Source organism: Sminthopsis crassicaudata, chromosome 5 (genome assembly GCF_048593235.1).
Source record: "Sminthopsis crassicaudata isolate SCR6 chromosome 5, ASM4859323v1, whole genome shotgun sequence".
NCBI classification, from domain to species: Eukaryota; Metazoa; Chordata; class Mammalia; order Dasyuromorphia; family Dasyuridae; genus Sminthopsis; species Sminthopsis crassicaudata.
This window is the reverse complement of record NC_133621.1, coordinates 55,394,520-55,415,490: the sequence shown is the minus strand read 5'-3', so window position 1 is coordinate 55,415,490 and position 20,971 is coordinate 55,394,520. Positions and strand designations below refer to the sequence as shown.

The following is a 20,971-nucleotide window of genomic DNA, read 5'->3' as shown; positions in this document are numbered from 1 at the left end:
TGGCAGGCAGCACAGGTAGAGAAGAAATAAAGGCTTTTTTGCCAGCTCACAGTTTCCATACTGAAAAAGGAAATTCCCTCTGAGGAGGGAATTTAATCCTTTTCTTTGAATTCCTACTATTTCTACTATTGAGAAATGTTTTACTACTGTTTTTACAAAGAAAAGTTTGAGTATTTTACAAGCTCATCATAAATCAATGATCATCTCATTTATAGAGTATTTTGAGTTTGCCATATTTCATTATAGATTTTCCAAGACAATGAGAACTGCAGTATTAGAAAATCCAGTAGCATTGTAAAGGTGCCACCAACATAATACTAGGAAGTCTCCACAGCATTTGATATTACAGATGTGGGAGAAGTCCCCAGGGGACAGATCAATTTAGCAATCAATTGTTCAGCATAATCAGGCTTTGCAAAATATGAAACCTACAGTTCAATAACTCTATTTTAAATGCTAAAAATGTTTTCTCTTCAAAATACTTGTATCAGAAGAACAAAAGGAGGCAGAATGATGTAGAGAATAGTGAACAAGCCTCAGAGTTAAGAAGGCCTGGGGTGACATGAGATCCTGGAAATTTAGCCTCTGTTCTGGGCAGTTCTCACACAGAAGGTACTGACATGTATTGACAGAGGGATTTTCCTCACTGGAGAGTTCTTCTACCAATAACAGGTAGAATCCCTGTAGTCACTAGACTACAGAAAAGAAAACTACCTTAATTCATTTTTCATATGGGGACTGCTTCGAATTCAATGAAAATCTAGGGAATACATCAACATCCTTCTTCCCCCAAAATGCAATAACTTTGGTTGTGGAATGTTAGTTTCTGAAACTGGTCAAAATACTTTTAAATATCCTTTTCCTCTAAACTTTAGAGTCCAGAGTGTCTATTGTTTCTTGCATGAGTAGCATTCCAATGCAAAAAAAATTCCACCTAAACCTAACCCAGTACCTTCTCTACCTTAGGGTTAGATTCTCTACCCATGTAACTTTTTGAGTTGTCATTCCTCAGACTAACCTAAGGTTGAAAAAAGTACCATTTAATTTAGTTAGATACCACAAGGACTTCCATGCACATAGCAAAATACAATCATCCCCCCGTAAAAAAAATTTTAAGTTACTTTGGGATCCACTAGATCTACCTTTCCAGAGACAAATAATTCAATCAACTTAGCTTTCTTACATTTTTAGCATATAACTGCCCACAAAATGCTGAGGAATAATATCAACCACTGTTCCCATTTTTTCAGGGAATTGCATTTTCAATCAGAATCCTCTGATTCAGCAAGTTCAGATGTGACCAATCATTGTCATTTAAGGGCTTCAATTTTCTTGTGTACAGAATGAGAACTTTACACATCATAGTGAAAGAGCTAAAAGAAACCCGAAGATCATTTAGTTCTATCCCCTCATTTTGCACGTAAGGAAACTGGGACCCAGAGGTTAAATAGCTTTTCCAGTCCCATAATTAATGAGCATTGGCAATGGAATCCAAGTATTCTGACTTCAAATTCAATGCTCTTCACTGAAACAAGTCTTCCAAGTCCTTAAGATTTCTTTTAGCTCTAAATTTTACATCCTATGTCCTCTTTCCTTTAACACTTCTTTCTCCCACCTGAAATATATAGAAATATACTGGTAGACAGTATCCTAGAAACCTTTGCTCTCCAGGAAGTACTTCAGTGCTAGATCTCCTAGCCTCTTCTCTCTACTCACAGGGCAGATTGCATTACTAATTATGATGGAAGTTGCTGGGTTTCCTTTTTCTGACCTAGAGTACTTCACCCCACCTTTTAGAGGGTCACAATACCCAAGTAAGAACATATTCTAAAATATTTTTGATTTTTCATCTTTATCTGATTCTTAGTTTATATCTGTGTGTGTGTGTGTGTGTGTGTGTGTGTGTGTGTGTGTGTGTACTGGCCTGCCTATCTATCTATCTATATATGTGTGTATTATGTGTGTGTGTGTGTGTGTGTGTGTGTGTATATATATATATGTATATATATATATATATATATATATATATATATGTATATATTTATTGGCCTATAACAGTAATTAGATAAAATGGGATATTAGTATTGTCCCATTTCTAAAGTGGATCAACTAGAGAGATCTGTGCACCATTACTTAATAAAACTCATTACCTAGAAAAATTCATTTGATATAGATGATAAATCTTGTGAATGAACCACCTGGGATTATCAGGCCAATGGGTCATTCTCCTGCCTACATCAACTTTGGATAATAGCACAGAATGAAATTTTGGATCCCCAGCCAATAGCAAGGAGAGAAAAGTGTTTCAAGGATATTCTTTTCCTTTGGAGAGCATAAGCTGCTTAATAATACAGTCACTTAGTGCTTGTAAAAATATACATTTCATTGGTCCAAACCAAAGTTTGCTATTGGCTATGGGCTTGCTGACTGAAGTGAAAGATTTCTGGAAGGGAAAAATGCTTTGCATTCCAACATGAAAGAACCTAAGTCAGAACTTGTTGGTGATGCTGCCCAAACAGATTAAGTGATTTTATGAGTAATTTAGTGTTTATATGGAAGGGAAGAGCTATTCTTCTCCTTAAATTGATAAAGCAATGGAGGCATTTAGGCAGCACAGTGGATGGAGTGCCAGGACTGGATTTTAAGACCCAAGTGCATATGTGGACTCAGATACTGGGGAGGTCACTTGATCTCTGTTTACTCAGTTTCCTTATCTGTAAAAATGATCTAGAGAAGGAAATGGCAAACCATTCTAAATATTTTTGCCAAGAAAACCCCAAATGGGCTCAGGAAGAGGGGCACATGACTGCAAGTGACTCAGCAACAACAACAACAACAACAAAAGGAATAAATCCATACATGTCACAACAGGCAAAAGTATATTAATGATATCTAGCCAAACTTTGCCACCTTAGTTTTTCCAATTAATTCCTTTTTTTCCCCTTGCTATTTGAACACTAGCATCTTCTCTAGAGAAATCAATTTAATGAATGGTCTTATTATTATCAGACAATACTGCTTATTGGATTATAAATCACTGTGTAGAATTAATTTTTTTTGTTTTATGTTCTTTGAAATATTATTCTGATTTACAGAACTCCAAAAATAAAAGTGAGAACACATTTTTCCCCACTGGTTTTATAAAGTTAGACCTTTATCTTCAAGTTTTTTTTGATTTGTCACTGGAAACTTCCCATCTTTGACATCTTACACGTTTACATTAAACCCAAGCCCATAAGAGAGTTGGCAGTCTCCCACATCTTCCATCTCTGATATTATTATGCTGTGAAGTGTCCAAGATTTAACACAAAAGAAGACTCTAGAGCACATATGAGTTCATGGGATGAACAAATAAAAAAACTGGACCAATAGAGTAGAGGAAATAATGGGTCTATCCTAAATTCCATATTTTTCTTTTAGTGGGGCAAATCCATTTCTGTAACCTTACCAAAACAGCAATACAGTAGGATTTAAGGTGAAACTACATATTGTAGTTCCTTTATTTTACAAACCTCTGAAATAAAATCATTCCTGCAAACCAATGATTGAGCTAATCTGGCCATCTTCTTGTAGTGACTGCTCTCTCTAGAAAATGATGCACAATGACTGTGGAATTATTTTTGTTTTTTTTTACTAAATGTCAGGAATTAGCAAGAGATATTTAAAAGATACTGATTGCAAAATAACAAAGATTAAGAAAGAAAACAGACTGAGTTTATTTTATAGGAACGATACAAGGTTAGATCGGCACATATGTAAGAGTTGAATATGTAGAAATTAGTCATAAATTGTGTTAATATTGAGATCAATGGGACTTTGAAATAAACTACATTTTAAACTACCAGTAGAAAAAAAAATGCATAATTTTTTCTCTTTTTTTAAGCGACTAGACTCTGTAAAGACAAGTACATTAAAAAAAAAAATCAGCTCTCCTTCTTGAAGTTGATAATAATTATCTAAGTAGCAAACCTTAATGAAAATCCTTAATCCAGAAGGCTTAACTCTGTCCCCAGCAACCCAAAGCTGTCCTTTGAACATGTTTTTAATGAGGCCAAATGACATTTTCTGTTTGTCTTTTAAATTAAGTTTCGCCAGGGACCACTACTGCAAGGTGAAGTACAACTACATGTTTATTGGGAACCGGAAGACACAGACAAAACATCTCATCAAATTTACAAGACTTTTGCTCTCCCTCATCTGTGGGTATTCCTGCTAAGTTTTGTAATAATATTAGAATGACATCCCTTTGTAGCCTTCATTTTTAGCTAGCAGTCACTAATATTTCTAAGGTCACCTTCTCCCATTAGAATGTAAGCTCCTCAAGAACAAGGAATTGTCTTTCTATTGTATTTGTCTCTCAAAGGCTTTGCAGTATGACTGGCAAAGAGTAAGCACTTAAGAATTGCTTGTTACCTTCCTTGATTTATACCCTGGGCAGAATAAAATAATAAATTCCAAGCTAGTAGTTTTCATAGTACACCATACTTTTGGAAGGAACAATTCAGAATTATCATCCTCAAAAAACACAACCAGCACCTAAGTCTGTAATCCAAGTCTTGCATTTGTAGACAAAAAAAAAAAAAAAAAAAAAAAAAAAAAAAAAAAAAGACATTCTCAGGTCACCAGCTGCTTACATTTTAATGAGGGAGATAAAATAAACACTGACATACACATCACTATTAAAGACCAACTATTAGCAAATGTCAACAGCAGAATATATTGCTGCTTCCTGACATGACCTCTCATATTAGTGAAGCATATCAGAATTTCTACTTGTGGTTACTGTAATATCATTACAAGCATGCTAAGCAGCAATAAATGTAAAGTATATTTAGTAAATATTTAGCTAAATAAGAAACAAAACACTAAGTATCTGAAATATAAATTTGAAGTACGACAGAATCAAAACAGATAGATACAAATCTAGATACATGCACTTGACATTATACAATATTCCAGTATAAATAATAAGAATACAAAAACAAAATCTTTCATAATCCATGATGTAATAAAACAGGGTGAATTTTAAGTTATTTTTTAAAGACATTGAGTTGGAATGCAATAATAGAATGCCGCTGTTGTCTAACCTTACCTCCGACTGTGCTCACAGGGATCCGGAATTGTCAAATGTGTCCAAGCTGACAGTGTTCATTAAAGTTTATTAGGTAACAAGATCAATTTAAACAAAAGGGCAACTGACAAAGTAGAACATCTAGGGCTAGTAGAACTTTAGTGAACAGATTGAGATAATGACTGATTTTAGTGAGAGGACCTGGATTTGAGTCCCAGTTATGCTATTTATTAACTTTATGACCTTGGGGGAAATGGTTTAATAACTTTGGGCTTTGATAAGTTAACTTCTTTATGTTGTCTTCCTCTCCCTCACTCTCTCATTCCCTCTCCACTCCCCTTTACTTCTCTCTGGCTCTTTTTTCTGTTACTCTCTCTCTCTCTCTCTCTCTTTCTCTCTCTCTCTCTCTCTCTCTCTCTCTCTCTCTCTCTCTCTCTCTCTCTCTCTCTCTCTCTCTCTCTCTCTCTCTCTCTCTCTCTCTCACAGTTCCTTTCCTCCTCCTTCACCCTCCCTCTTCCTCCCCTTCATCCTCTTCTTCCCTCCATCCTGCCACTTTCTCTCTCTACTCTCTCCCTTCTTCCCCCAACAGTCCCTTCAACAAGGACTTAGAATAGTTTGTGTCTAGGAAATCATACTCCAGAGATTAAAATAAAACATTTCAAGTTAAAATGTTAACATGGAACCAAGTAGGGGATTTTAATTTGGGAATCTAATTTCATTGACATAGGGAACTACCAATGCCATTGACAGTCAATAAGGAGCACCCTCAGGACAATTGAAGGGAGGTCTTCTTGTTTCTAGCCTAGGTTCTCTACCCACTGTGCAAAGCACCCTTTCATTAGGAAATTTAGTTTTGTAAATTAGTAACTTTATAAATTAGTAAATAAATTTAAATATTTGATGACCCTATCTTTGTAACTCAGGGACTAAATTAGAATGATATACTTTTAAAAGATGCCAACTTTCTCCCAAAAGTGCTAATTAACCAGAGCCAGTATAGGGACAAATATGGTCATTATAAGAGGAGATTGAAACTCAATGTGAACATGAAGTGAAAGAATGCCTCCTTTATAATCCCTCCCCCATGTGTCACAGGGGACACATGGGGGAGGGCATCCACCACCTAGGATTTCATCAGTGTAAGAAACTCCATTGGAGAAAAGACTCTTTGCAGATCATCAACTGTTCTGCAAATGAAGATCCCTGAAGACACTGAAAAAGTAAATGACTTGTCCAGAATTCCAGTAACAGAACATGTAAGAGATGATATTTGCACTGAGGCTGGCTATCTTTCTAGTTCATGTTGTCTTTCTTGGTGAAGTTTATATACTTAAATCTTAGGTTATAAAATTATCCAATCAATGAAGCATGGAACAAGGTAAGCAATTATGTCTCCATAGTATTAGTGGATAAGTGCCAAAGAAGTGTCAGATATGAGGCTAGAACTCCAATCTTTTCACTCTAAATCCAGTCTGCTATTTTTGTTGGTGTTGTTTTGTTTTGTTTGCTTGTTTTGTTTTGTTTTTTTGGGGGGCAAAATATTGTGGACAAAATAACAAAAAGCCTATAACCAAGCAATATAGTTGTCTGTTATTGGCTAAAAAACAAAACAGCAAAAAAAAAAAAAAAAAAAAAACCTTTACTATGCTCCTAAGTATGACTCCAAATACAGCTTTGGAACACAGGAATTCAACTACTTTGAAAGTTATTAGTCTAATCCCTAGGAAAAGAAAGTAAGAATATTTGAGATAAAAAGAAAGATTATCAAAAGGAAAGATGTGAAGAGAGACCAAGGGAGGGAGGGAAGGAGAGAAGGAGGGAGAGAGAGAGAAAGAGAGAGAGAGAGAGAGAGAGATAATGAATATATCCCCCAGAAAATATTCTTCTGCTCTTATTAAATAACAAGCAAATGATATAAGACAACCAAAGGGAAAAATCTTCTATATAAAAGCATCACTCCTTAGCATAACTATCATTTTTATACTGACGGCTTCATTCACACAAAATCTCCACTGTGGAGCCTGAGAGATTCCCCCTCTTGGGAAATTCCAAAGGAAGTAAAAGATTCGCCTCTAATGCAATTCAACACACATTTATTTAGCACTCCCTATGTTCAAGGCATTGCTAGGCACTTAGGGATACAAGAACATAAATCAAAGTTCTTTTCCTTGGGGATCTTAAGTTCTATTGATATCATGCAATCTTCCTATGGAAAATTGAGCCAAAAGAGACCTAAAGGCTTGCAAAAGGATATATATCTATAAAGAAATAGTAATATATTCAGATTAGTCAGATGATAGGAGGTCTGGAGATAATCATATTAATAATATTCAGGTATTTCAGAGGAATTTAACACAGAGATAGTATTTCCCCTGTAGATAAAACAGGACAATATAAGGCCAGGTTTCATTTCGAATAATGACACACTTCCTGGCAATAAACACCAGAACAAGGAATGTATTCTCAGGGGTTCTCCATAACAAGCTGTATATCCATTTGTCTGGAATGATAACCACAACTAGTTACTTAATTTAGTTTTCTAGATGACTTCTGTAGCCTTCTTATTTTGCTTTAAAGCACTTGGGACTATTGATTCCTAAACTATTCCCTGCTTTAAAAAATAGTCTATGAGGTAACTTTTTGGATGAAAACTTAATATCATAGAGTATATACTAATGTATGTTATTCAAAATGTTTTCACATATATATTATCACATTTGAAAATAGATAAAAATAACATCAAGTCACCTAAGGTAACATCAAGGTAACATTAAGATCAGGGCAGGGATTAGAATCTATGCCCACAAATCTTAATTTGTTTTACTTATTTCAAGAAATATGTCACCTCTAAAAAGTGAAACATTTTTGTGCAGAGTAAAATTTTTAAACCTTTAAATTTAAATAGTTTTTAAATTTAAATCTGTAGAAAATTAATTTTTTAAAAATCATGTTATAAGGTCAATTTCCTCAAAGCAAAATATCTCTCCCTTCTATATTCTCCTTGCCTAATTAATTGGGTATTTTCCCTTCTTATGCTGCAGGCAAACATACTTCACTCTGCCAGAATTTCTGAAGATAAAACTTAACTGAAATGTAGCTTTCCTTAAAAACATTTAATTTCTAATCTAGCCTCACATAAGCTCCAACATAATTTTTATCTCTTCCTTAAATAAAATAAGATCCTTTACCTCTGAGTCTCAAATCAGTCAGTAGATTTTTATGTGTTGCTATGTCACAAATCATTTGAATTAATGAACCTGTCATTCAATAACCAACAACCATGAATTTAGCCATTAATTCACTATATATTCTTTTTTATACTACCTTTCCCCCAAAAAAAACCACGGACATCCCTCGCCTTTCTCCAGGTCTTGGTACATAAGGAGTTAAAAGCTTGTAACACTTTTAGCATGTGTCAGCTGGGGTGCTCTCAAAACAAATACTCCACCAGTGAGGAATCTTTCAAACCACATATTTACTTCAAATGAAAATAGAAGTAAAAGAGCAATGGGGGAGGGGGGAGGAAGAACAGAATTGACTTAGAGAAATAGGGATCAGAGCAGTACAAATAAGCATGAATGCTTTGCTGATGAAGGTTGCTAGGTATAGCACTTAAAACCAGAAGATGGCCTTGATGCAAAGTTTTCTATTGCCATGGCCTCTGATCCCTCATCAGTTTTGTTGTCAGTATTTTTGATGTGACTGAAATATACTGCTCATAGCAAAATGCACAATGAACAGCAAATATTTGACAAGCGATCCAGTATTCTTATTATATCTCACTTTTGCATTTAATATAAGCCTTCCTCTGAGTTATCAAACCATGCCATTATACTTAATAAGACCACTTTAAGCCTCACATAGACATGTCTCTTATCAGTTCAAGTAGTAGCAGAAACAATCCATCTATAAGGTAAAAACTTAAATAAACATTCAGAGTGGAAATTAATCTGACTCCTTTCTGTAAATATCAGCATTCAGGAATTGTTTTGATTCTGAGACACACAAAAATAATTTTAGATTTATATGCATATACTTTACAAATATTCAGCCCAAGAAAAATTTGTACAATAAGCCTCTAAATAACAATGAAAGGTGATTTTATAAAGGAATATTTTAAGATATATTATTCAAGAGATGCAATTAATAAACCTCCTTGGCCACCAGAGAACTTTAATTGTCCTATTAGCTGCTGAGGAAGAATTTGTTTTAGTTTACACAGTGTATTCCACAAATTTTTATAGTCAAATGATTAATATATAAAAAAACCTGAAAAATGGAGAACTACTCCTCCCATTCATAGATACTCTTTTATAGGGGACAAGAAATCCATACAACTAAATGCAGAGAAAACATTGTAGGATAATTAGTCTAGAAGATTTTGAAAAGAATAAGGTTCTTGTATCACAGAAATTAACAACTTCTCTGCCCTCTAGTGGCTACAAAACTGAATATAATAATTAGTATGTGTTAAAATGTCTCTATAAGAAATCAGGTATTCTCCCCACCTCCCCTTGTCAAAAATAAATTTTAAAAAAGATATTCTTTGATTTTCATAAAATGTCAGAAAAAAGTATTGCACAAATAACAGTCTTTTCCAAAACTAAGCTTTGAAATGGTTGAATTTCTAAATTTGGCCTAAACTTTTTTAAAATACTAGTTCCCCTTACTCTATGTGTGTGTTTTTCTGGGGATAGGAGTGGGTGTGCTATGCTAATTTTATTGAGTAAAAATCTGTTTCCTTTCATTTGAGACACCATTAAATATATTGTACTATATTATTATTTAATGTACTATTAGAATTGCCATACATGTAATGAATATGCATTATTTAATGAATTACTTCAAATATTTCCTTTAATACCAGAAGAGATGACAAGGGAATAGCAAAGATACCTTTGTATACAACAGAACATTCCGGTAGTTCTTATATCTTAATGTCAAGAAACAGGCTGAGCACATCTATCTTCATTTTTTCAAAGCACCTTCACTTTAATCTACATTTTGGAAATTACTGAGACTCTTGATAACCCTTACCCCCCCCCCAATTAAGCTTGGAGGTCTTCTTCTGGCAGCTAAATATTCTTTATATTCTCAAATGGAACATTCTTCTAATTTGTTCTCTACCAAGACAAGATGGAATGAATTGCACCCTCAGTTTGGGAACTTAGACTAAATATTTTCAAATTACATCATACACATGATTTTCAGAAGCAAAATATTTGTGAAAATAAAAATTATCAACAAGGGAAAAAAAAAAGCTAAGTAGCTGCTGTCCTATTTTCTACTTTAACTTTTTTTATTTATTAACTTCTAAGTGTTTTTCTTCATCTAAAGCTAAGGAAATTCTTAAAGTTAAGCAACTCAAGAAATATTCCTTTATCTGTAGAGGATGAATCTTACTCCAGTGCTTTAGCATTAGATAAATGATTTCCTTAAGTGTTAAATACACACATAACATATTGTTGAACTACTTTAATCAAAATGGAAATCATTATAGAATTGTGAGTTGTTATCTTAGAAATAATCCCACCTTACCTCCTTATTTTTACTAATGAGGAAAGTGAGATCAAAGAAGTGACGCACAGTGGCAAAGGCAAAAATCAAACCCATGTCCAAGGTCACACCCAATGGCAGAGTTCCCTCAACTCCTAGTCCACTGTTCTTTCCATTATTCTAGTCTTCTTCCACTATACCATGAGTAGATACCAAGTTTATTGAAAAGATTAATTTCATACCAAGGAATTATGGATCAGCAGCCGAGAAGTGTTTAAAAATCTAACCTATAAGTCAAGAAACAACCACCTGTGTGTTGGGAAAGTACAGCTCTATAATATAGTGAACAATCTACTCCATCGAATAAAGGCTTATTTTAAAGTGTCCATCAATAAACATTTATTAAATGCCTTCTAAGAACAGACATGGTACCCAGAAATGTCCTTTAACCTGTTGATTCTCAGCAAAATGATGAAGTCAAAAGATATGAGAGGGCCAGGTCAAGATCTGCACATCCGTTTTAAAATCAAAGTGATAGAAATAGACATAATTTACTATAAAAATGCAGGTGACTGACAAAGCTTTCAGAAATCTTTCAGGGTGCAACTTGGCATCTGCCTTGGAAATGGCTCTCTATTTGGCAGTCACAGTTCTACCTTGCTTCACCAAACCAAATCACCCTCAAATAGTCATTTTAATTCCTCATGAGGTGATACAACAAGAAGAGAACTGAGAGTTCTTCAACATGCACCAACTTTCCCCCTGTGATTCCAGCCAGCAATATGGTCAGGGCATGCTGTTTTGAGGCAGTTTCTTGTTGCTTTGCTCTAGTGCACTTCTCAGATGATGTTGGCTTCACAAATACCGCCACATCCTTTAACCAAGAGATCCCTTCTCCCCTGTGTGACCATGGGGCACCATTTTTCTGAAATCTGGTTGGGTACCCGTATTCCCAAGCATCTGCTCAGTGACTCAGGAGCTAGATTCCCTTCTACCCTAAAACATCACAGGTGCCCGGAGTAGTCTAGAACAGCTAACAGTATCTGGAAGGAACCAGGTCAGACAGGTCCAGTTAGATCTGGTGGGTCAGCTGTGGAGCAAATAACACCAGTTCTGCTTTAGCTGGCAGGAGGTCACCCTCTGAAAGCTTTGCCAGTAAGAAAAGCAGCGTCAGGAGGAGGAAGGTGTAGAAACACCTAAGAGATAGGGATAGGGATGGCAGGTGGGGTTAATCAGTCACAGAACCAATCTGGAGGCACGGGAGGAAACCTCGACAAATTCGTGCTCGCAGGTAAATTAATCAGGGCTGGACAATAGGTTAAAGAGGTTTGTCTCTCCGGACACAATCATCCTCTGCCTCTTCCCAGCCCAGACTCTCATCTTAGGTAGGGTGCGACAGACCAGACAGGGAGGATAAAGTGTCAGATATGACAAGACCAGTGGGACCTGTTTCTTTTTGATAATCTCCGAGTGGAGATCTACACATCCTGCCTTCCCACCCCCGCTCAAAGTCTCTCAGGTGGTAGTAAGAAAACGAGGCTGGCGTCCGTGGTAGTAGTACACGTTAGGGAGAGAGCAGGTCCTGGGTTATCCGAGAAAGAAAGGGGCCCGACCCATTTGCCCCGAGCTCCTGGGAATCGCTGCCCCCTTAACCCCCAGGTGGAGTCTCCGAAGCATTTCCAAAACCAGTGAGCCCGGTCCCCTCCCCATCTACCCTTTCCCAACTTCTCCCCCTTTCAGTCTGGAGCTGAAGTTTGCCCCCAGAAGCTTGAACTTCAACTTTCCTACGAGGAAAAAAGAAAAAAAGAGGTCCGCATCCCACATGCACAATGGAGAAGTAAAAACGCAGCTTACCATTGGTTTGATTTACGGTCTCCCCTTCCGCATACCGAAACCGGTCCATTAAAAAGTGGCAAAGTAATACAACTCCAGCTGTGGCCAGCTCGGCTTTCCTTAACCTCGCCATAGCGCGGACACCTCCCCCTTCGCCCTCCCCCCGAATTTATTCTTCCAGAGCTTCTTCCTTTGGGCTGCAGGACTGACTGAGGAAGGAGGGCTAGGAAGAAGGGGGGCAAGAAAGGAGAAGTGCTGCAGACCACAATCACAGCGGAATTAAGTCGCCTTTTTATTTGGATCTGATTTCATGTACGGGGGAATGAAGAGGAAGATGGGGAGAGGAGGAGAAATGGGAGGAGATGGGGAGGGGGCAGCGCAATGTTCCCAGTATCGTTCCGGAGCTCTTCCTTGGCTGCCGGGCCAAGCAGATCTTAGTCCAAAACCAAGGCAAAACTGGAAAGAATCAAATCAGTTGCACCTCGGGCTGCAAAGTGCGTTGCAAAGTCCTGAGCTCCTGGTCAAATTGTGAAGGGTTCGGGGGGAAGGGGTGTCCTCTTCGCTGTTAGGTAGAGCCCCCTCCGGAGGCTTGCAGATGGTGACTTCCCTGCGCGTCGGGACCCCTCTCCTAGCTGGATTCAAAAGAATTCCCACTTCCGAGTGAGCAAAACCGCTGCGCCTCCTCCAAACCCGAGACAACAACAGTAGGAGGAACTTTTCCCTCCCCGACCTTGTTATTGCCACCGCTGTGAAGAGGCAGCCCCCCACTAGGTGCCCGAGCTCTCCGGGGAGCGGATGGAGGGGGTCTGGCCGCCGATACTGCAAGTTTCTCTTCTTCCCTTTGCCCAGAGCACGACCCCTGGCTGCCAATGCTCCCTGCTGCCAAGCAGACAGCAGCCCCCACACCGACAGTCGAGCTGTTTGCAAGATTCAGGCTGCAGCAGAATCAGAGATCCGATGCCAGGAGGCAAAAGGAGCGGGGGAGGGGAGGAGGAGAAAGAAGAGGAGGAGGAGAGAGGGAGAAAAAGTCAGGTTGGAACCTATCCTGAGACAGTTTCTATTTGCTCAAGAGGAGAGCGAGCAGAAATCCGATGGTAGCAGGGGACGAAATAGTTTGGTGACTGACAGAGAGCCCGCCAGCCGCGGCTCCCTGCCTCTCCACACTTTGGGGAGTGAAGGCAGCTCTAGCAATTTGCTAGAGCTAATGGAGCTGCCCTCGCCCTCCTCCTTCCCTCCCTCTCTCTCCTTCCCTCCCTCCGCCTTTCAGCTCCAGGCTTCTCCCACCTTCCTCCTCTCTAACAGGCTGCCGGAAGCGACCTGGCCAATGGCAGCGCTTTCCCCCTGGGGTCTGTGAGGAGTCGGAAGGAGTTGAAGGCTGAAGCCGAAAGAAAGGGAGAGCTTGGGAGACTGACTGGAAAGAGGACGGCGGCGGGGCCGGAGAAAAGCAAGCGGGACCGGAATGCATCTGGGAGCCTGCTGGATGGAGCGGGCTGAGCCGCGGGCGCTCTTCCCGGCTGGATGCCTCGCACCCGCTGCCAGAAGCGACCGGGTCACCGCTGGCACCAGGTGCCTGGACTCTAGGCAAGGAGCGGGAGGCTGGAGATTCCCGAGAGGAGCACACGGCCGCCACGCTCGGGGCTCGCCCGCGGCAGCGAAGGGATAATGGACAGTTCTTACTCAGAGGATATCCCACCTCCCCATGGGGGCTGTGATCATCTTTGTGACTGGGACTAGAAGATGGGGTATTTGGGTGGCGGCGGGCAGGGCGACAAAGCCTTTGGAGAAGCCCGGACGCATTTAGATTTCTCCCGGTATTTGCTCTGGGGTACAGCTACTGCTGCAGCGGCAGCGGCGGCTACTGCTTTGTAAAGTACCCGAGAAGAGCGAAGCGTGAGTTTAAAAGAGCAACACCCTCCACCCCCACCCCTATCCTCTTCCTTACTGTGGATCGAAAATGCTGTCATTTCTACAAGCTGCAGATCCCTTCTCTCGCCGCCTCCCAGCCCTCGCCTTCACAGGAGTTGGAGGTTCCCATCATCAACCCGTGTAGCTTTGAATATACTTAGCACATATTCATAAGTCAATCGCCAAACGGAATTTCACTCCTATATATGATTCCATTTGGCATCCCTTGTCTGCAAAAGGTCAGCTACACTAAAGCCTCCATTCCCACCAGCTCCCGTCTCCAAAACGATCGGAGAAGTTCCCAGATGAAGATGGAGACGGCTAGGACCCAGAAAAGGCAGCCAGAGAATTTTTTTTTGGAAGTTGGGGAGTGGGTGGAATGTGGGAACTGAAGTCTCCCCAATACTCCAAAATATTGAGTCTGAGTGCAACTATATTGCCAAACTGTCCTCCCAACAAATACACATTAAAAAAATAAATAAAAAAAAAATAAAAGTCCTTAATGATGTTCTCAATGGTTCATTCTTTTCTCTCTTCCATCCTCCTGCCCGCCCCCTCGTCCTCCTCCTCTTTCCCCTCTCCCCCAACCTCCCCTTTCCCCCCAATCCCTTCTTTTCTTCCTGTTTCTCCTTTCTCTTTCTCAGCTGTCACTATAGGTAAAAGACTGGGCATGCTCAGTACCCAAGGCAGGGCTCTATAGAGATCTGGAAGCTTTCACTGCACAGCACAGCGAGCTACCTGCAGCAGCAGCCTCTGAACAGCAGCAAGTTGCAAAACTCCAATTCGGACTGAGATCAAATCTTGACTTAGCTTGTGGACTTAGCCTCCTAGGGAAGCTTCACACTCAAGAGAGAGGGATAAGCTATTCCTGCCTCCTCTCCAGTCTCTGATTTTCTCCCTCCTCCTATCTCATCCCACTCTCTCTCTTTCTCTGGCTGTCTCCCTTCCTTTTCTCTTTTTTCTCCCTCTCCCTCTCATCCTCTCCAGTCCTGTCCAATACCATCCTCTTCCGTCCTAACCCCAACTTCTCTCTGTGTGTCTGTCTCTTTCTATGTGTCTCTGCTCTCTGTTTCTGTCTAGGTTTCTTTGTCTCTGTCTAGGTTTCTCTCTCTTTCTCTCTGTCTCTGTATCTCTCTCTCTTTGTCTCTCTCTCTCTCTCTCTCTCTCTCTCTCTCTCTCTCTCTCTCTCTCTCTCTCTCACAATGTAACAGGGACAAAGAAATTTCCAGGTATGATTTTTAGTCATTCTTCTATTTCAATATCTTGACTCTGCATTAAAATTGTTTCTGTTGTTATTATGTTAATATCAGTCTTCTCCTTTTTTGGTTACAAAAAACAAGTCAATGATATTAAAAGTTACAAAATAAACCAGAATGGAAGACAACAGCAGGTACCTATAAACTAGATTAATGCCCAGTGCTAAGAGTGAAAGAATAATACCATGTATTTTCTAAGACCTCACCCCTTCCCTTCCCCTTTATTCTGGGTTATTCTGACAAAATCTATTCTTAGTACAACTGTGATAAATTATCTGATCATTGTCACAGGGGAACATAACACACAAAACAGGAAAACAGAACAACTACCAACTGAGATGGAGACAGAGGTTTCATAAATAATGCAGGAAAATGGCAACATCAACAAAATCTCAAATTACTGTTGTGATTTTCTTTGATTGTAAAACTACTTTTTACTGATGGAGACAGACTAACTATATGTAGTAATGTCTCTTGAATAGCAAAAAGTCTTATCTTTCATCAGTGACAACAGTGGCTAGAATTTCAAGTTGACTCACTAATTCCTGCTAACACATGGATACAGGATAAGGTTAACTCAACTAGGTCTGGTACTCTTCCAGCTTTCCAGGTACTATACTCATAAAATTTAAAGTTGTATAGTGAAAAGAGCAATGGGCATGAGTATTGTCTATGGCATTCCTCAGAGTGAGTGAGTCATATCTCTCTGGGTTTGTTTACTAACTGATTTTATCTAACTCACAGAAGAGGAAGTTGTCTTTAAAGTTTAAAGCCCTATGAGTTATTGCAATCAGGGAACTTTTGAGACAATCTGAGTTGCAGTATTATCTATATAACAGTCTTCATTTAGTGGTTTTTACTTCCATCTCTAAGTACCTAGCTTGAGGCTTTGCTGATAGATCATAACAAGTTCAAAAGAAATTCACTTCTAATGTAAAACAATGCAAAATGTTCCATGGAAAAAAAGATCTGTGTAAAATGGGATGCCATTTTGTCTCTAGAAATGTTTCTAAAACTTCTGAGCTACTTAATCCTAATTTAATCCTTAAATTGTTTCTAGCTCATCCCCTTCCTTCTAGATCAACAAACATTTCTTTCTTTTCTTCAGATGTCCAAGTTAATTCTTTGATTTTGGTTTACAATGACAAGTTTCATATGATCAACTTGGAAAATGATATTTTTAAATTCTAAAGAGATTTTATATTTGTCACAATAAAAATTTGTGAATAAGGGAAATTTGGGCAAAAAGCTCTTACTAAGATCAATTTAGCAAGGCTTAGCAATTGCCAGTAAATGAGGTTTGTGACTCCTCAGCAATCAGAGACCCAGAACAAAGTTTATAGAGAGGTTTAGAGAGAAACTCATTGGTTGGAGTATTTTGAGACTTTCCATTGTTTTCATGTAAATCTATCCTGCCTCAAGAACAGGGAAATTCCACAGAAATGGGGAACTTTGACAGGTAAACAACATTTATAGGATGGAGATTTTCCAGTCCCAAATGACCCATAGTCATTATGATATGTAAGATACAGCTTTGTTTTTAATAGAAATGAAGACTGTTAGCTGAGCCCTGCTGGAGTTCATCCATGCAAAAAATAGGGAGGTTAGCTAACAGACAGGCTGACTGGAGCCAGCGTCCTGCCAACCTCCACCAAATCTCATATACACTTCTTAAGCTACTATGATTTATGAGGACTAAAGTAGATACGTAATTTAAAAACATGATTAAAATGAATAATCAAAATTTGATTAATATTTTACATATTGTGTACATAATGATTTGTAAATCACCTTTTTGTTATTTTTTATACCACGGACCTTAGTGAAAATGATATTTAAAACCTACCCATCTACAATGAATTTAAAAGAAAGTATGTCACAATTACTGCTATATCTAACACTATTCTGAAAAATAACCTAGTTCAATAGCTACCATTCTTTTGGATACTCTTCTACAAGAAAAGTACTAGAAAAAAAAAAAAAAAAAACTTGATCTTGATTTCTATCAGATCTATTGTTAGTATGACCTAAGTCAAGGCACTTAATCTTTAAAGCCCTCATTTAAAAAAAAATGGATTGGTCTAAAAATGATATTTTATAGGGCTAAGTTTATGGTCCTGGGATATAATAATGAAATTTCACATATTTATAATGAAAAAAAAAAAAGAATAGGAAAGAGCCAGTATGTTGTCCTAGAGAGAAACCTAGCCTAAACTCCCAGAAAATGGTAGTATGACTTCTGGCTCTGCTAGTTATTAGTTATTGATGAATAAGTCATTTAATGATCTTGGACCTCAGTTTAAATGTCTATTTAATGGGTTTAATAATAGGTGCTCTACATATATAACAGAAGATCAAGAGAGGCAATAAGTATCCCAAAGGATGTAGACTTTAAAAGGGACTTCAGAAATCATCTGGTCCAATTCTGAAATTTTACAGATAAAGTTGTAGAGATGTCAAGATTTTCCCAAGTTTCAAGGTTACTAATCAGCAGAGGAATGGTATATCTTCTGCCTCCAAAACCAGAGCCTTTTTCTCGGAATGGGAAGTACTTTATATTCATATGTAAAGCATTCTTATTATGAATGAAATAGTGAAATTTACCCCTTTTTTTGGAGGAGAACAACAAAAGCTAAGTATAAAATGTGGCTTAGTAAGAAAATAAGAATATATTAAACTAAAACTTGAAGGATTTGTGCCAGCTTTACATTTCTTTTATATTCAACCACATTGATGAAATCAATATTAGGCAGTAAGTAGGATTTTCTCATTTCAAAGTTGAAAGTAAACTTAGTGATTAGGCTGATCAATTATTTCCATTTGCCAATATGCTGAAATGTTCATGGAATTAATGATTTAAATATGTTGAAACAATAGATTGTAATGTGTATAACAGTACTGAGCACAGTGTTGAATGCACAGCAGGACTCATAGAGAGTTTATTAAATATAACATGTGTATGTCTTGTGCCACTTTAGTTTGTGATTAAGTGGCTAATAAAATTAGGAGCCAGTCTACTTAAATGTGTCATATGCATGGACAATCTCTATGATATAGAAATGATTCCATATTTAATTCTGTTACAACTATGAAAGTGTTTTAATTAACTTGATATAAAATTCAGGTGAGCAGAATCAGTAATGAACCAAAATCGGTATAATCTACTTATATAAAGAAGCATTGTTATACATGATTTCAAAGCTGAATTATTTTTATGAGAAATATTTTACCCTAATTTCTTAAAGTTATGCATCAATCATAACCTCATATCTTTCACTGGCAACTTGGTTCATTGGAAATATTTTATAATTTGGAATTGGAACTTTGGTTCTTGTAATGTTCTGGCTAGCTTTCTGAAAGTCCAATGAAAAGGCCTTGGTCTCAGCAGGATAGACATCATGAGAATAGACAAGACTAGAGTCCAAAGTTTTTTTGATTTTTTTATCTCTTATACAGTCTGTGTCTTCCATAGTCTGATTCAGTCTCAGTCTGACATCTGCCAGTCTCAACCAGTCTCCCACTGAGTCTAACTTTGTCCCCAGTTTAAACACCCTATTACAATTACATCATTACAATATACTGAATACATGTGAACTAGAGAACCATTACACATCACCATGCTAAGTACCAGGTATATATGTGAATTAGAGAATCATCATTTCATCAATTCCACTGAGTTAACACCTTGTTGTAAGAATCCTAGTTTCAAGTATACTTGGACCTCTACAGGTTCTAATCTCACTTCTCTCCCTTACTTCCTGTGTGACTATAGGTAAAGCATTTACATTCTTCCAGTTTCCATGGTGGCAAAATAAGGGTATTAAACTTGATGTTATGTAATAGTTCTATTAGATTTAAAGCTCTGATCTTATGAACTTCAAGCATTTCCTTTACCTATAACTTTTATATCATGCTTATAAATAGTGCAGAATAAGCATGATCATTTGGCTACATATTCAGCTATCATTCATGCTTAATGGGATGTTCATTCAAATAATTAATAAATTTTAATCTAGACAACAAAGAAATGCCACAGAAATGAAATCCAACTGCTTTAAGGAATTTTTTATTGATAATTCAAAAAATGCCAGCAATTTTATTTCTGCCATCTTGGGTTGCCTTTGTTGGATACTCTCAAAGTGCTCCAGAAGTATAATTAAATAATGTATCATTAATCAGTGTAATTACTATGTGTAAATATGAGAAAATAGCATGCTGTGACCTGTTGAACTTTCCTTTATACAAGAAATAGAATTGTCTTGAAAGGCATTTCTTCCAGATTGTTGAGTAATTGAAATGTCCAATAAAATACCAAAGTATATAAGAAAGTAAATAGTTCAAGACTAGATAACCCTGACTTTAGAAACCACCTACTTTTCTTTATGTTATGTGCCATTAGAATGTGATTTCACCTTACTATTAAAAAGCCCTAATCACATAGTACATAAGCCTCTCAGAAGTTAATGTTAAAGATCTTATGGCCTCTTAAGACAAAGAACAGAGCAATGCTACAAATTATGTAAATGTGCCTACATAAGAATCAATTTGAACAAAGAAAAATAGCATTTCTTTTTTTTTAGGAATACAAAACAAAATAAAGCAAAACAAAAAATATTGTCATGTGCCTAGTAGAACATCAGGGAGAAGTCTAAATATATAATAAATTACTAGATCAAGAAAGTATATATATATATATATATATATATATATATGTATATATATATATATATGTATATATATATATATGTATATATATACATATATATATGCATATATATGTTAGTAGAATAAATCGTATTCATGAATATCCATTTTTTCTTCCTTGCAAATTATTTTTTGGTTCTCTACTGCACACCTTATTTATGTTATTCTTTTCTCCCTTTATCCTTTTCCCACCCACAGACAAGTTACCATTAAATATAAAGACATATTTATGTATATATATGTATATGTATATATACATATGCATGTATATTTACATACAAACACCCCCCACATACACATCCCTGCTGACTCTAATTAAATTCTGCTTGATAACATGCCTTGCTATTATTTAACTTCCCTCCACGAAAGGATCCTTCCCTTGTCTTCTCTTATCCTTTGCTTCCCCATCCACCCATCCCTCCCCTCTTGTTTCTAATAGATTTTGGAAGGTGCTATATCCTTCATGGTATATATGTAGAGCTGCCAATTGAATTCCTGATATGAATAGGTTTTTAGAACTACAAGCCCTTCTTTCCCCTCTAATGCCTCTATATCGATTGTTCCTCTATACCTTATGTGTGTAACATGATTACTATTTTTACCTTAACTCTGCCAATCTTGCTTTAGAGAAGATATGGATACTAAACTTATAATATATATATTTCCCATGTAAAAATAAAAACATTGTCCATGTTTAAATAGTTTG

At 37.4% G+C, this 20,971-nt stretch overlaps 1 protein-coding gene across 2 annotated transcripts in view; it reads right to left on the bottom strand.

Annotated features, from left to right (window-relative positions):
* PLXDC2 (plexin domain containing 2) overlaps nucleotides 1-13,574 on the bottom strand; it is a 463,969-nt gene extending 450,395 nt beyond the window's left edge. For both annotated transcript variants that reach the window (XM_074266811.1, XM_074266812.1), the window contains exon 1: nucleotides 12,422-13,574. In XM_074266811.1, the coding sequence (XP_074122912.1) occupies nucleotides 12,422-12,533 (112 nt within the window). In that variant the 5' untranslated portion in view covers nucleotides 12,534-13,574. The remainder of the gene's footprint in view (nucleotides 1-12,421) is intronic.
* Nucleotides 13,575-20,971: the final 7,397 nt, after the last annotated feature.